The 17,270-nt window shown below is 39.5% G+C and overlaps 1 protein-coding gene across 3 annotated transcripts in view; it reads left to right on the top strand.

Annotated features, from left to right (window-relative positions):
* The first annotated feature begins 12,100 nt into the window (after positions 1–12,100).
* The window catches only part of fgd5a (FYVE, RhoGEF and PH domain containing 5a), a 38,263-nt gene continuing 33,093 nt past the window's right edge, over positions 12,101–17,270 (top strand). For all 3 annotated transcript variants that reach the window (XM_060857613.1, XM_060857615.1, XM_060857612.1), the window contains exons 1-2: positions 12,101–12,348; positions 14,395–17,203. In XM_060857613.1, the coding sequence (XP_060713596.1) occupies positions 12,339–12,348; positions 14,395–17,203 (2,819 nt within the window). In that variant the 5' untranslated portion in view covers positions 12,101–12,338. The remainder of the gene's footprint in view (positions 12,349–14,394; positions 17,204–17,270) is intronic.

Here is a 17,270-nt window from a genome sequence, read left to right as displayed (position 1 = left end):
CTGTCAATATTTTAATGTGTACACACACAAACACACACCTACACAAAGATCGATGCATGTTTGAGGTTTCCCTGAACGTAAGCGACATTAAAACTGCCACATAAATCAAATCAGACATTTTTGGAGCCGACGAGAGGTTCGAGAGTAATAAAGTTCAAATCGTTCAGTAAGCTGCAGTAGCATATGTGGAAACAAGCCCCTGATGTTCCTGAACATTTCCCCTGGGCGCCGAGGCAATAAAATGACTTTAATATGAACGGCTTTGCCTATAGAGAAACGTATGTAGGACAGCTTTACCGCCAAGATGACGTACAACAAACCTTCTATGGAATGATTTTAGCTACGGTATCGTACACTCAAATCAATTTTAAAAATGTTGCTGTCTGGGTTAAGACTCGGGTATAAGAACGACAAACGAATACAGGAAGCTAGTAAAAATATCGCGATACGACTCGTGGATTCATGCACATCGCATGACATAATACGCAATCATTTGTCTACAATCACCGTTTTCATTTTTATCCATTTATCCAGTTATATTTAATGACATGGAACATCTGCAGGTTCACAGGTTAGCTCCTCTCATCACTTACGTTCTAGCAGCTGTAATTATTCGCTCTTTAAACCTGTCATTTAAATGGCTGCTGTTATTGAAAATTTCTTTTTGAAAAAAAAAAAGAATCTTCTGACCAATCAGATTCAAGATCATGGTTTATATAACTATTGACCATGAAAAGTAATGAATCACTTTTGATCCTTTTGAGCGTTTGCTAATAAAGTAACCATACAATCACGAATGTGTGAGTTAATTGTGCGTGACAGCGGCGCTCACAGTCGTGCGTTATTAGACTGGAGGAGTGGAGTGAATATTGATTATTGCTCTGAGATGTGAAGACAGGTTGCTTTGTAAATGTGAGCAGCCAATAAAAACACTTCACTTTCATTTGTTCATTGATCAAGTAACTCGCTGAGGAAAATGAATAGATCGTCATCGTGTGGTTGTTTAGATGACTGTCACTCAAACTCTCAAACAGTATGATGTGTACTGGTCCTAAAAAAAACCATTACAGTACATTCTATTCTATTCTTTTCAGCTCAGCTTTATTCTATGTTTCATTGTTCTATCTTTCTTCTGTCCTATCCTATTGTAATGGTTTGTCTTCTATTCTGTTGTAATCTGATTTCACATCTATTTAAATTTTTAACTATTCCATTCTCATTTCTGTCTTCTATCCTAATCTATTTTAATGTAGCCATTCTGTTCTATTCAAATTTCACAGTGTTTCTTTTATTTTGATCTATTTTACTCTATTTTCTTCTACATATTATACATTTATTCTTTTTAATTTGCTTCCATATTTGTTCCATTCTCCTCAGATATATTCTCATTTCATCTGTTCATTTCCATTATTTATCATTTCAATTCTATTCTCTTCTTGTTATGGCTGTTCTACGTCATTGTACTTTATACTATTTCCTTCTATTTTATTTCACTCTATTTTACTTTTTCTATTCTATTTCATTCTATTTTTCTTCCTTATATTCCAATTTGATCAATTTTAATTTTGATGTCCTCCCTTCCCTCTCGTCTTTCTTCACACAGATGCCTCAAGGTCACTTTGTCCAAACTCAGCAGGACAACTTTCACATGTCGCAGACGCTCTAACGCGAGCCGACAGCTGTGTTTCTAATCAAGCTCTATGACAACCCATTTCACTTTTACGAGCCAACGTGCGGTTCGTTAAGATCATTTCCATCCAGCCATGTGTGCCTGATCGAATTTGTGAAAACTCTTCTCACCGTATCGCACACAATCTTTTAATAACGGCCAAATGAGTTCAAACAGCTCTGATGACTCTAAATGAATTAGCCCTTCTAGAATGAGTAATATAAATGCATCGGAGGAGGAGGGCGAGCAGCGCTGGGATGGAGATAAAGAAGATGAAGAGATGCTCCCTTAAGATCCTGTCTGTCTCCTGTTGGCTTTGAGAAATCACGCTCACCTCCAGTCAACACTTAACATCATTAGAGAATAATGAAAAGCAAATTCTGAATAAAGATGGTGCTCTGCTTACAAGTGCACTGATATCAGTGTTTGCACACCTGAATGAAGGTAGATTCTAATAAATTATAAAAGCAGATAGTTGGTTTACAGGCCAGATAGTGAGGTCATCTTTTGTGTTTCATTTCCAAGAACATAATATGAACGTTCCGACATTCCAGGAATACAACCGTAGTCTAGATATTAAGTTTAAATTTAAATTTTATTTATTTGTTTGTTAGTTTGTTTGGTTACAGTATGACTATTGTGAACATTATGTTTATTGTAAATAAAATAAATTAATAAATGACTTAACTTGATGGAACACTTTCAACAACAAAAAGGTGGGAATACCTGTAAAGGTAAAAAAATAAAATTGAATTAAATATAAATTCTAGCTGAACTGCACCTAAAATAAAGATAGAAAGAGTGGTTAAGAAATAAAGATTAGGTTTAATTCTGATCATTAGGACAGTGTTCGCCTTTGCTTGCAGGTTTGACGTAAGTAAATCAAAAGAATTCAAGCTGCTATTGTGACTGAACTGCACACAGCCACTCAGTCAAGTTACTCGTATTTGTATTTCAACACTGGAATATTGGTAATGATACCAATATCAGCATCAAGAGACTGCAATGTCTAAATAGGCAAATGAATTAAGGACTAACATGGAACAGGTGCACACATTAGGAGAGCAAACCACTGGCTGATGTGGCTTGAGGTCTAGAACCATTACAAATGCACATGACAAAACAAACAAAAGCACATGGATGATAAATTCTTCTCAAAATCTTAGACCGGTGCTGACAGTACTACTGTCATTTTATATAAACTGTGTATTCACAGTGTATTCACAAACCTAGATTTGAAGGTATACAAGCTACACACACCTTCACACATCCACTCTGTTCTCAAGTTCTTGTCCTCGACCTTCCAGCTGCTGACACAATACAGTGCCCTTATGTGTCACCATAGAGATGATGAGCCATATTTTAAATCATGGTTTTATTATATGTACCGTTCAGTCATGGGAACAATACAGAGACTGAAGATGAAGGACATAATAAAGGCAAGCTCCTTCTTGATGCCTCTTTATGCCTGTGGTTGGACTTTATTAGGAGACTCGAGTGGGAGGTAACTCGAAGGGAGGTCTACGCCTTTTATTAAAACTGGTAGTTTAGCAAAAACAAGTGAGTACCCAAGCTGCTGTTTATAATTTTTAGCCAGTTTGCAAGGTAAATTACTTTATGATTGATAAATTAATTTATTTGGAGGCAGACCTAGGCATTTATACCTAGGCAGACTATTATCCATTCATTCATTTTCTACCGCTTATCCGAACTACCTCAGGTCACGGGGAGCCTGTGCCAAATCTCAGGCGTCATCGGGCATCAAGGCAGGATACACCCTGGACTGAGTGCCAACCCATCACAGGGCACACACACACACTCTCATTCAGTCATGCAATCACACACTACGGACAATTTTCCAGAGATGCCAATCCAGAGATGCCAATCAACCTACCATGTTCTCCCCGTGCCCATAGGAAACCCCCGAGGCACGGGGAGAACATGCAAACTCCACACACACAAGGTGGAGGCGGGAATCGAACCCCCAACCCTGGAGGTGTGAGGCGAACGTGCTAACCACTAAGCCACCATGCTCCCCTTCTGAGATCAGACGAGATCGGGCGTTCTCAGAGTGGAATGGCCGTAAGCCACTATTATCCAGAACAACTTAAATTTTTATCTCATTTTATACAACTGCACAATTAAGGGATAATGGTCTTGGTCAGGGGTGCCACAGTGGCAGTTTGGGGACTTGGGATTTTAACTCATAACCTTACAACCAGTAGTCCAACACCTTAACCACTAAGCAACCATATACCTTAGTACCCCTTATATTTGTACTGCTGTTTCCATCTGTTCTTTTTGACCTGCTATGACATTGGTGGACGATCATTATACACTTCTGCCCTTCTAAAGCTTCTTTGCTTCTTCTTCCAGATGCCTGGTGTGCTCTCTGCTGAAGATAGACCTACTTGGACAGCCCAGGACTACCACTATTGAGCTACTGTTGCATTGGTCAGCTTTGTGGTCATGGTTTCATCAGCGATCATTTGAAGACTTCGGTAGGCAGGAATTAGTGTTGGGTCTGTGGTGAACTCTGAGATTGCTCTGAAATATTAGTTCCTCAGGAGCTCCTGGTTGCTTCATTTCACTCAATTACAAATTGTTGTAGAAAGGACATTATTTTCATTTACTGTCCAGTGTCACCCAAATGAGGATGGTTCCATTCTGGCCTTGGTTCCTTCAAGGTTTCTTCCTTATATGATCTCATTGATTTTTCCTCACCAACGTCACCTTCGGCTTGCTCATTAGTTAAAACTGTTAGAGATATATAGTAACTTTTATTCTGTTTTTATACTTAAATCTGCTTTGAGACAATGTAAAATGTTAAACCGCCAAACAAATAAATCAAATTGAATTGAATTGCATGAACTTAATTAATGCAATGGTTCCTCTTGCCTGGAGGAATGGTCTCGCCTAGATTCTCCAGACTTTCAAGATATTCTCCTGTGATTATATTCACTAGCAGTTAGACTTCAGCCTCCCAGGTTGGTAGCTTGACATATGGTACTAAGATAAATTACCCTGAGGTGTAAATAAGTGTATGCATGCTGCCCTGTGAAAAAAAGCAATAGATAAAGACAGCATTTGAATTGTTCTGTGCTCTGATGCCTCCACCTCTTCTGCTCCATCAGATGGTTTGATCAGGTGAATCATCCAGCATTTCATTAATACTACTGTACTTTACATAACTGAATTTCATATTACAAACACGATATTTGCTCTAAATGATGGCATTTGAGACAATTCTTCTCATTTATGGCATTTTTTGAGCAATAGGCATCATATTGTTGCAAGTCATATTACAATCCTTCATGAAGAAGAACACAGGTGAATGACGAGTGCTGGTGCGGGCTAAATGATGTAGATCAATCACAAACGAAACAGGAAATTAATGTCATGGCGACACAGCGACATGCTATGGTGCACACAAATGTATAGAAAATGTTTTTTTTTTTTTTATCGGAAATAGTGACATGAGGTTTGCTTTGTCAGGACGACAGCAGAATTGTGTTTCGTGCTAATGAGGGGAGCCGCCGAACAGAAATGGAAATGGAGGGCAGCAGGTTTTTGCTGATGTGATCACAGCGTGTGTATAAAGGATGATGTGTCATTGCCCATTCATCCTTGACTCTGTCTGTCTCTCTCTCTCTCTCTCTGTCTCTCTCTCTTTTTCTGCTGTAGATGTGGTGTGTGCACATGAGAATGAAGCACATATGGTTCTCAGGTGACTTCTGCATGGCATTTCGCTCCAGAGACGAACACAAGAATAGATCATTAATGACACAATTCTCTCTCTCTCTCTCTCTCTCTCTCTCTCTCTCTCTCCCCCCTTTCTGAGGAACATAGAAATGTGGATTCCTGCGAGTCTTACATTATTCAGAGATTCTGAGATGCTTTTCTGCTCACCCCTGCTGTCAAGAGTACTTATTTGACTTACAAAGCATTTCTATAAGAAGAATTTTCACTTCTGCAGCATTCTATATAAACTCCTGAAAATCCCAATAGTTTAGTAGTTAGTAGCAGTTTCTGGAAAAATCTTCTTCAGTCTAGAACCAATTCTTCTGTATGATTTTCCATCTGAGTTTAAGGACTCTCTCTAATCTATAAACACGAACAAAAAATGTTCAGAGTAGACGAATGTGTGCTTTCACTCTGAACTTAATATTTACTAACTATTATTACTATTTTTGCTACCATATATTAGTTTTGACTATATGTATTTTTTAAGTAAGGGTAAAATTGTATAATTCAGATATTTTTACCAAGCTAGAGAAGAATTAAAAAAAACAGTAGCCATCTGTAACATCGAGGGCTTGATCTCAGTGGTGAGAGAACAACACATCTGATGCCTCAGACAAGCTGTTCTGGTGTCGAACCGAATGCAGAGAGTACAGCAAAGTGACACTGTCATGGCTTCACTGATGTGTCTGCAAACTATATTTTGTAATCATTTTGAGACCCGAGAAAAACGAGATAGCTACTGAGAGCCATTAGGGGCTAGAAAAAAGAGATATTTATAAATGTGGTATCTACATCCTTTCAGTTTCTCTAGGTTGAAAGATGTGAAAACAGTCACAGGAAAATTGTCAGACCCAACCAGGCACTTTTCTTTTTTTTTTTTAAACAGGCCTATTGTTTCTATCAGAAGCCAGACAACCTGAACGAGTAAAACAGATTAGCGATTTACTCTAGCTTACTTACCATGCTAATGGAAATTCCCTGTTTCTGCTGAGATCAGATTAGTTTTCTGGTACACATTAGCTGGTTCCTGGCAAAGGGCAGCCCAAAAACACAAACCAAAGGACTCGGACATCGGGAATCAGGAATTATGAGTTTGTATTATGATGTTAAACAAAACAGCAAAATGAATTGCTACAGAAAAGGGCAGTGAGGATAGCACGCCGGGCGCTATTTCTCAAAACGGACGGTGTGCCAGAGCACGCATAAATCTAGAAGCAAGCACATGACTGCTTTAAAGGCCACAATGCGAGTGTTGTTTTTTTTATGCATCTCCTCCAGAGCACTAGTCAGCACCATTAAATTGCTGTTGCAAGAGCTTGACTCTAAGGGCCTTTCAGAAGACAGAATATATATATCGTAATAATCAAAAAGCTCATTATCAACAGCTGCATAACTGCCTTGCAAGTATCAAAGCACTGAATCACTGCAGATACAATGCCCTCTTGTACTAATTAAAAGTGCTAGAGAAATTACTACAGTCATTTGCCTGCTTGTTAATATTATATAGGTATTTTACATTGTGGTGCAGCGGATTTATTTGTTATCGCAAGCAAGGATAATCATGCGAAAGACAAAATAAAAAAAACGCTAGTATTTGAATGCACTTTCTGTGGTAATAATACTAAGATCATTATAATTAGGAATATGACAAATAAACAAATAAATAAATCAGTGTGTGTTATTTCAGTTTGATCGTAATCTTACACTGCTTACATTTCAGACTTATTCTGAATACACAACGCCTGCACCGTACACACAGCGTATACATCGCTGTATCCCCTCAGAGGCTTTGGGCACTGGTGTGTTGCGAGCTGACACTAATGTATTGATCAGGTTCCAAAGCTCTGCTGAGAATAGAGACTTTCTTTGCTTTTTTTTTGATGAAGTGCTGACTCTCACTGTCACCTGAGGGAGCTGGATGAGGAGAAGGTGTGAATAGTGTTCCTGTGTTTGTGCTCTAAGAGAAATGTTTGGAACTGCTGACACTGGGTTTTCTCTACCATTAAAACACTCACCCGTCCCCGTTCTCTCGTTTTTAGCTCTCTTTCTCTGTGTTACCTTTAAGGGAATACTATAGCTTTTCTGGCTGCTGCTTGTGTTAGTGTAGTGTAGTGTTGATGAGATTTCTTCCATTTTTTGAACTTTTAGCATCGTCACATCATCGGACATACTGTAATGGTACCAATACAGTGTCACAGGAACAGGACATACGAAAGACTGGAAAAACTGATACTGACACTTTTGAATGGTGAACAAAATAAATAGCTTTTGGTATATTTAAGATGCTTAAAAAAGCGGTGATTTATTAAAAACACCTTGTCCATTCTGAGATCTCTTTCTGCTCACCACGTAAGCAGAGAGTGGTTATTTGATTTATGTGACTTGAACCAGTCTGGCTGTCATCCTGTGCATTTATTTTTTTTTACCCTCTAGAGACCGTTGTTTCACTAAAGGCCTCTAGAGGCCACAGTCAATGTCACTAATATTACCTCTTCACCCATACACAAGACCCTGCTCCTTTGTGATTGGCTGATCTTATTAAAGTACTGTAAACTTGTAGGAAGCTGGAGTGAAGCATCTGGCATAGCTGAGGGCTTTGGGTCTTGCTCAAGGACCTTGGAAGTGACCTTTCAAGCAGTCAATAAGAACCTAAATCTCAGAGCCATATACCATAAACTCCAAAGATGTTTACTGTAATCTGATTTGTGAATCTTTTAAAATTTAAAACTTTAACCATTTGAGTTTGTCTTTAACACAAACTTCTCTTTAACTCCCAACAACAAATTTATTTTAGTTTGTTTCATCATGTGCAGTGGTTTTGGTTTTGCTCCTGTCCCTTCCCCTGACCTGCTAATAGTCTACTATCTTTTGTTTTCACCTGTTGGAGCGTTTTCATGCATGAATACACTCCAGGATTCTTTGTGGGAGGGGCATTTAATCGCAGGTTTGCTTTCTATCCAATCTAATCCATCAGCCAACTCATCATGCAGGAATAGCTATAAAACGAGCCACAAATCTTGCATAATGAGTTTTTAGCCAAGCAGGCTAACATGAAGTGTGCATTTTTCATGTTTTGTCTCCTTCACTGGTTGTACTGTAGCAACCCTTTCCCACCATCGCAAAACTTGTAACAGGAAGTCACATGACAAGTTAAATCAATCATGCAGCACTGAGAGTGGATAACCTCCATGTATGATGTGGAGCACACTGTGGTTTGGTGGAAGATCGCTATCGAGAGGATGTCCGGAAAACAACACTGATCTGAAAACATCTTAGCTATTTTCCAAAATAAAACACACACTGTCCCTCACTCATATACAGTAGCCTGTTTGTGTGTTACATAGAAGTCAGTAAAGCTCTTCTAATTGTTACTGAGATTCTTGGTTTAGATTATGTTTTCTGTAGCTCACTTTTTTCTCGCACAAACTTAAAACTAAGCAATACACCACCATCATGGATCTCTCTCAAAAAAAAAAAAAAAACATCAAAGTAAATAAGTAGCGTAAAAACATTTTGAATGAGTCACCTGGTGAGAAAAACATTACCTCCGAATTGACCCAACCATCTGCTCACAACTACACACTGAGTGAGAAAAATACTGATCTAATGTCTCCTGCAGGATAAAAACAATCCTGCTGGTCTTTTTTAAGGCAGCTCTTAAACATGAGGCAATGTTTCACTTCTGGGGTCTGGGAACAAGTCACTGACCCCTTTTCCCCAATCAGCTTCCTGTTTGGGTCAGAAGTGTGTGTGTGTGTGTGTGTGTGTGTGTGTGTGTGTGTGTGTGTGTGTGTGTGTCAGTGTGTGGCTGCGTTCTGACATGTTTTCCTGAGTCTGTGTTTTTTGAGTATATATACTCACACACAAGTCCAGGTGGGTTGGAGGGAAAGGGGGTGTGTGGGGTGTGCTGGGGTGTTACAATTCCCAGCAACTGCAATGGTCAAGGATATTTATGTTTTCAGCCCCAAAAAACATGTTTTTGTCAGTAATCACATCTGGACGCTTATTTACAACTCGCTCGCTATTCTTCCCACCGCAGGCTTTAGCCTTTTCGTTACAATGCTCGTAAACAGAGCTCTCGCTTTCCGACGCCTGCTTCAGAAAGAAAAACATATTTGTGCGATTAAAAAGAAAAAGAAAAAAAAAAAGAAAAAAGGGTCAAATTCAGTGTCTGTGAATTCTTTCCACTGAAAGTCACAAATGGGACAGCTAAATGCCAGGTGCACGTTATCTTTAGCCTTGCAAACAAATCAGTGATACAGCAGCTTAAAAAGTCCTACTGACACAATCGAAAATCCAAACAGCCTCAATGGTGAAGAAATATTGACATGCCATCCTTCAAGTCTGGAATATTACACCTTTTTTTATTCTGACTACTTATAAATAAAATGGTTGATGTAAATCCTGCAAGACTGATGCAATGATTCTAAGGTTTGGGTAATATTTGTAATGTTGTTAAAGTTTCCTAGCATAGCTTTTTCCCAGCTTAGAAATGCAATTACAGTATAGACGCCTGTGATCCTGGAAGTAAATATGTTTGGTTATTGCAAGACCCAAAAAAAAAAAAAAAAACAGAAATCAACATTTATATTGTGGTAGTAGGAAGTAATCAGTTTCTCTGTATGTGTAGAATGTTTAATACATGGCTTCAGGTCTGTATTAACTGTAAAGAAAGCAGAATGAGGAGATGTTTTTCATGCTGATTTATTGGAATCATGCTGCTCAGGAGTTATGCCTGACCTTCCACCAGTTTCAAAGAAGAGAGAGATCGAGATAGAGAGAGATAGAGAAAGAGAGGGAGAGCACTTTGGGACACCAAGAAAAGATACAGAGCATAAAAATGAAAAAAAAAAAAAAATCCCTACAAAAAAATCGTGTCCCATTGCATTTACCCCCTAATGATTCTAAGGCTAAATCCATAATATGAGCTGCCAAAGTGAAGATTCGCATAACTGACAGCTCTTCTCTCTTGGCGTTTAGGGCTACAATCTGCCCTTTATCAAGCGTGCAAACGCACAGCTGGTGGTGCTTTGGAAGAAAAAAACAAGACACACTGTAAAATCAGATTCATGCAGATGGCTTGCAAGGTGGAAATCCATTTGTGTAGAAGTTACATGAGACGAAAATGTGCGTTGTTAAAATCCAGTCTGATTCATTTTGTATAACAGCAGTTCTTACAATAATTTCAATTGCATGTATTACTTTGCTTACTTGTATTACATTACCTGAACTTTTGTATGCATTTATACATATACAAGGCCCTGTACAATAAACTTTCAAATGAGCTATTGTGAAGCATCTTATGGCATGGCTGAGGACTACAGTATGGGTCTTGCTCCAGGACCTTGGAAGTGACAGGATTTGAATTCTCAACCTTTTAAGCACTCATTAAGATCCTAAACCTCAGAGCCATATAACATAAACTCCACAGATGGTTTCACTGAAGCTATTAAATGTATTTTAATGAATTTAAAATGTAAACATTTGAGTTGCAATTGTTTCTCTTTAACTCAGTGCGAAGTTAAAGGGTTAACATCAACACCTTTGTCCAGGAGTTGCTAAGGAAGTGTCGCCTGTTGTGCAGGAAACAGGGAGAGCAGTTTCCTGTTATGGAGAGAGGCTTTTAAAGAGCTACTTTCCTTCAATCAGGCAACAGACGACCAGTTGGGAAACCTAGTCGATAGTGCTTGGCGTCTCAACTGTTTTTAGAAGCTGTTTTCTAAATAGTTCACTTAAACTGAGTGACGCTATTAACATGTTTAGTCTTAACATGTTTAGGCTCGATTTGTCAAATATAGTGGGTGTCAAGAAGTGTTTAAAAGCAACATTTTAAAAGAATCAAAGTGTTCTTTGGGACTCCAGTGATAGATTGTTATCCCACATAGAGTATTCCTGTATTACGCCTGGTGTTCCCAGGATAAGCTCTGGATCCACCAGACCAGGATATACAGGTCATAGAAGATTAATAACAGTTAAAGAAACTTCTTAATTCCATTAACTTAAATTTATTTTCAATAAGAAATGTATCGAGATCAGGATTGCTGTAGATCTTTCCCAGTTATGCTGGAGATGAGGCAGGAACACATCCCAGTCAATCACAAATCGCATGCAGACCACCGTGCCTTGTCACTTCATAATTTCATTTGATCAATATTACTTAATATTCAGATGTTTATCAGTTATAGCTCTCTGAAAGGGTTCTACTTGGAAGACAAATGTGCACCAAACAGATGTAGTTGTTTTTTTGTTGTTGTTGTTTTTTAATATTCACTTCAGTCTACTTATTTTACAAATAACACTTTAGACACGCCTTAATAACAAAGGTTTTGGGCAAATAACCACAGATCCTCATTTCTCAATCTCCTCATTTCTCCAACGACCCGATTTGTAACTAGTAAGGGTCGTGACAACATCTGCTCGATGACATCTATTTGAGGTCAGGTGAGCTTTTGCAGCATATTTTGCTTATATGCACATTTCTGGCACATCGTGCATCCATCGTGCGTTCTTTTGGTCGAATTGCGCTTAAAACACATGCGCCTCGGAGTAAACTCATCACTATGCATATTCATTTGTGTTTCATTAAGTGCTTATGGGCTGTTTATTGGTCTGATTGGTCTAGAGGACTAGCTCGACCTCCTCGGGAAGCGCGCGCGAAAGCACACCTCCCGCACCCGAGCGCAGAAAGTGAGGGACGCGCGCCGCTTGCGCAGCAGCCAGTACACGCTCTCTGCCTCTCTCTACTGCAGGAATGACCCGAGCCAGCTTTTAACTCTTTTTTATTATTATTATTAATCTGAGATAATGCTCTCGAAGTGACGACTGGATACGTTTGGAAATATTTGTGTTGGATATTCCGGCACACAAACGGAGAAAGAAACGATGTGGACATTCAGACGCTACGACGGATGACATCCGGCTTAAAATGAACACAGGTGAAAGAAATACTCACAAATATTGATATTTCTAATTAAAATAAACAAAGTTGTTAACATATATAAGAGATAGCTACTTTGTAAACATCGTATTTACAGTATTGTGTGGGATTTTGGGTACACACACAACTCTTCAATGCGTAATCTCATCTAGGTAATTAATGTAAAAACGGCAGATTTGTACACAAAAGCTACTGCTGTAATACCAAAAACCTGTCCTGTCTTCTTCCCAGGACTCTACCTTACAATCTTCTCATACTTAATACTGTTTGTCTTTACTTTTCTACACTTTTGATTCATAATCCCACTAGAATGGGTTTGGTTTTATGTCCACTTTTGTCCTCATTTTCTTTCATGTAGTTTCCTCACTGTCATCTTATTATCTAATTATTTACATGTAAATCCAGTTTTCTGTAAAGTCACTTTGTGGAAATGTCTAGTGTGAGTTGAATTTGAATTGAATTTGCATAAATTACGTGTTTTTGAGTTGTGCTTCCTCACACAAATGACTGTAAGGTTTTCATGTTAATAAGAGCACAGCATCTGCACAGACAAATCCCCTGTGACAAATTAATTAACTGATGCATAATATATAGATCGTTAAACTCAGATGAGCTAGACAAAGATGAACGTGACAGTTTAACGTCCATACACAGCATATACTGTATGCACATATGGCTGAAAGTATCCAAGATAGTGCAGCAGTCCATTATTTTCACTAAGTGATTCCTGTAATCTCTCTCCATTCCCGTCTTCTTGCTTATCACAGCTGATGCACCTACTACCTCATTATCAGATGGCTTATGTTTCACACCAGCCACAGCTGAGATCATGTCCTGTTGGCTTCACACAGTCCAAAAGGCCCAGCCTACTGTCTTCCCCCATTCTGTTCTGTTTTAATCGAATTCTTTGTTGCATAATTCATATCCTGTTTTGAACTCAGATGGCTGTATTGTTTCTCTTTTTTATTGTTCTTTGACATTCTAGGGAGAAAAAAAAAACATTTTCAGAAAAAAAATCAGTCTGAAGTTTTTTCTTCATTGTTCATCATTAAATGAACAGCCAGAATTACAGTTAAACTGAAAGAAATTAAGATTAATTGGTAGATTAAAAATGGCACACCAGTAATGCGCTTTCTCCTATGCGCTTCCTGTGCACTGAGCTTCCAGGAGTGTCTGCTGGAATAGTTAATTTGTGCCACTGGGGAAACAACATCTTTGCAGGGAGATCACTAAGTGCACAGGGAGTTTAGTAGGACGTGCGTCAAGCCAGGTACTAAATAACAGGAAGAGGCAAAGGGTGTATGAGTTTTGTTAAGAGAAAGGGTGTGTTGCACCAAAGAGACCTTAAATTCACATTAACCCTGTTTAAGGATGCTGTTTGGTTTTCAGCACTGGGGTCACAAAGTTATTATTTCGGCTTCTGTTGGTTTTGGCTTGGAAAGGTTTTGTAGTCTTTGTAGGTGCTGACTTAGCATAGACACATGCAATTACTTTAAAGTGTACTATAAACAAGATTCAAGCTTTTATTATGACTAAGTCCAGACAGAAGAAACATTCTTTATAACTTAAGAACATCATGTGCACTACAGTATGTTTTGCAACTGCCTGCAGATGTGTGATGTTTTACTTCCTTCTCCTTAACTCTTAGATCCTGAGGTTATATCATTTATTACATTTGTTGTATTATTTTAATAGATTTATTATTTTATTTTATTTGAATATGTAGATATTTCATTTAGATAGAAGTTAAAGTTTTTAGTAGACTTTGCACCTTAAGGACTTCAATTTCGTTGTACTTGTTCAATGACAATAAAAACATTCAAATATTCAAAATATTCAAGTCATTACTTTGCATGTATGTGTAGCCAACGTTAGCATAAAAATATATTATTTTAGGGTAAACAGTCATGGCAAGTAAATGACAACAGACAATCTACATTAAAAACTCGAAGAAACTTCAAACTATGAGTCCTTTGGTCTTTGCACCAAACTGCACCAAACCCCCAAATACCTAAACTCATTCTTATCCCTGTCTCTTTTACAGATGATCAGAAGCAACTTCAAACACCTCAACCAAAGATCCAAAGTCATCTAGTCATCACCGTACGTTCCAGCCTCATGTCAAGACCTTGCCCGTCCTCTCGAGGTTCTAAACCTCCAGTTGCTCCAAAGCCAAATCTCTCCACTCAGCAAGAAGGTGAACACAGCCAATGTATTGTTAGCAATGGAGATGTTGCATCAGAACTGGAATTGGCGCAGGACAGTGAATCAGAATCCACACAGGATGAAGCTGAGCCACCAGGAGAAACCCACAAAGAGGTTTTTTCTGAACAGTTAATAAAGAACCTCAACAGCAATGATGGGATTGATGATAAAGAAACAGATGAACAGATGGGAGGAGAAGTAAGAGATGAAATACATGCAGTAGAAGAGGAGAGACACTTTGATGTAATTGATGCAGGTTCCTTTAATGAGGTCAAAGATGTTCTTGTAACTAGTGTATCAGTTGCAATAGACCACATCAAAGAAACAGATGATATAAAACCACAACAAGGCACAGGTGATCCTGATGATACGGCACATGATCCTGCTGAGAAAGAGACTGCCATGGAGTATCAAACAGGGGATGAATCAGAGGCTAACAACAGCACACTGAGCCCTTATGAAGAAATTGAGGAATTCACCTCAAATCAGGGCAGTACATATGCAGAGATAGATCATGCCGAGGACCCGATGTCAGACACTGCTGATAATACTGAAGAGCCATATTTCAATGAGAGAGAGTTCCTTTGTGGAACCCCAATTGATACTACTTCTACTAAATTATGTGAAGAGGGCACAAATTCAAATGCCGCGGGCAGTACTGAGGAGGCATCAAATGCAATGGCTGGAATTACTTCCCAGACTATGAATGGCAGTGAGTCCTCCCTGTGTGAGGAGTACCCATATGATGTAATCGGACCTCTGGATGACAACAGTGCGTGGCAGCCAGAACGTGCCACCAAAGACGAATCAGGACGTTTCAGATTCTCAGAAGGAGAAGAGGATGCATTTGAGCCATATTCAGTCATAGAGGTGGTTCCTGCGGATCTCCTGAGCACCTCTGATCCTGAACTGGAGTGTACAGATGAGGGATATAGTAAAGAGAAAGCAAAACACCCCGAGACAAAGATGGAATCCACTCAAGAGCCATGTTATATCTCAACTGATGATGTAGCAGAAGTAGAAGAACGGTCTCAGGTGGAGGACAATTTGACTTCATCTGAGGAACCCTTTGAACAGGAGTTGACGAAAACATCAAACGGGGATGCAGTGGATGAGTATGCCGACATTGCCGATGATTGTCAGGACGAAGATGATCAGCAGCTGGAGTGTGTGTCATCTGAGGATTATGTAGAGATAGGCGATGAAGACGAGCCCGTGGACATGACACGTAAAACTAAAGGGAAGAGCACAAAAGCGCGCTCAGCTATTCGCAGACAATGTGGCGTGAGCAAGAGAAACAGCTGCCAACCACGCCTTAGACTTTGTGATATTACAGTGCCCCCTGGTCTGGATGTGGGCAGGACTCCTGAGCTAACAAACCGTTTAGTGTTTGCCCACACCACCGAGGCATTCGAGGAGGACATAGAAGACCTCGACTGCCACATAGTGCCTTTTTTTGAGGACTCAGAATCAGATAGTGATGAGCACATTTATGAGGAAGCAGGCTTTGACTCGGAAGGAGAAAACTTTATCACTCTGGACAGAAAGACTATTGTGACTCGTTCACGGTCACTCTCAGGGAAAGTACCTGGATATGTCCCTGAGACTGTTCCTGAGGAGACAGGCAATGAGTCTCAGAATCATGACTACTACACTGTGTCCTTGGACCAAAATGGGGATCTCTTAAAGGTCTCGAATAATTCAGAGTCTAATCGGATAATTCCTTCAATAAACTCTAGACGTTTTCTGTTCTACCCACGATCGTATTCTGTGGAGGGCAGAGACATGACTTTGTCTGCCTATTTGGAGGGCAGCCATTCACCCAGAGTGGACAACAGAGTGAAACGGACAGATGACACTCTCTCCTTACCTTGTGTCATCACCTCTTCTGGGAGTTTCTCTCAAAGAAGCCATCAGTCCTCTAGTGGGGTGTCTACACCCACATCTCTTGTTGACATTCCACCACCTTTTGAGCTGGCTTACATCACCAAAAGGCCTATCACTAAAAGTTCCCCATCTCTGCTTATTCAACACGAGTCTAATGACAAACCAAAAAAGAAGAAGACATCATTTAAGCGTTTCCTGGCTTTGAAGTTTAGGAGGAAAACCGACAAGTCACTCGGTGATGGTAGCGTACGTTCTTCCAGATCATCATCTGAATCAAGCCACCATGGGCCTGTTCGAGTAATAGAGATGGATCGAAGGAGTAATGGCAGTTCCCCTCAGCTTCAGTCTCACATCATAAAAACACAACGCAACTCAGACTTTCCTGCCACCTTTGTGGTTTACAAAGACGGGCAGAATAAGAAAGGTGTACCCAAGACTTATGGCAGCAGGGGCATCTCCAGAGTGGAATCTTTTGAGGAGCGCTCTCGTCCTCCTTTCATGCCACTCCCACTCACCAAACCTCGATCCATATCCTTTCCAAGTGCTGATACTTCTGACTACGAAAACATTCCAGCCATGAGCTCAGACTATGAAAATATTCCGATTCCTCCAGGGAGGCCCACTCGGGCCGTCACCATCACAGAGTTCTTTGAGGAGCAAAATCGGACAGCCACTGCGAATGAGAACGATGGTTATGTCGACATGAATAGCTTTGCAGGAATAGAGAACAAAACTAACACACAAGAGCAAGAGACAGAGAGGTATGAAACATTTTTATTTACATTGATTGTTGAAATATACATAAACATCCTTAATTGTGACACCCTG

This window comes from Tachysurus vachellii, chromosome 22 (assembly GCF_030014155.1).
Source record: "Tachysurus vachellii isolate PV-2020 chromosome 22, HZAU_Pvac_v1, whole genome shotgun sequence".
Taxonomy (NCBI): domain Eukaryota; kingdom Metazoa; phylum Chordata; class Actinopteri; order Siluriformes; family Bagridae; genus Tachysurus; species Tachysurus vachellii.
Note: the sequence above shows the minus strand (reverse complement) of the source record. Positions and strands in the feature narration are given on the sequence as shown.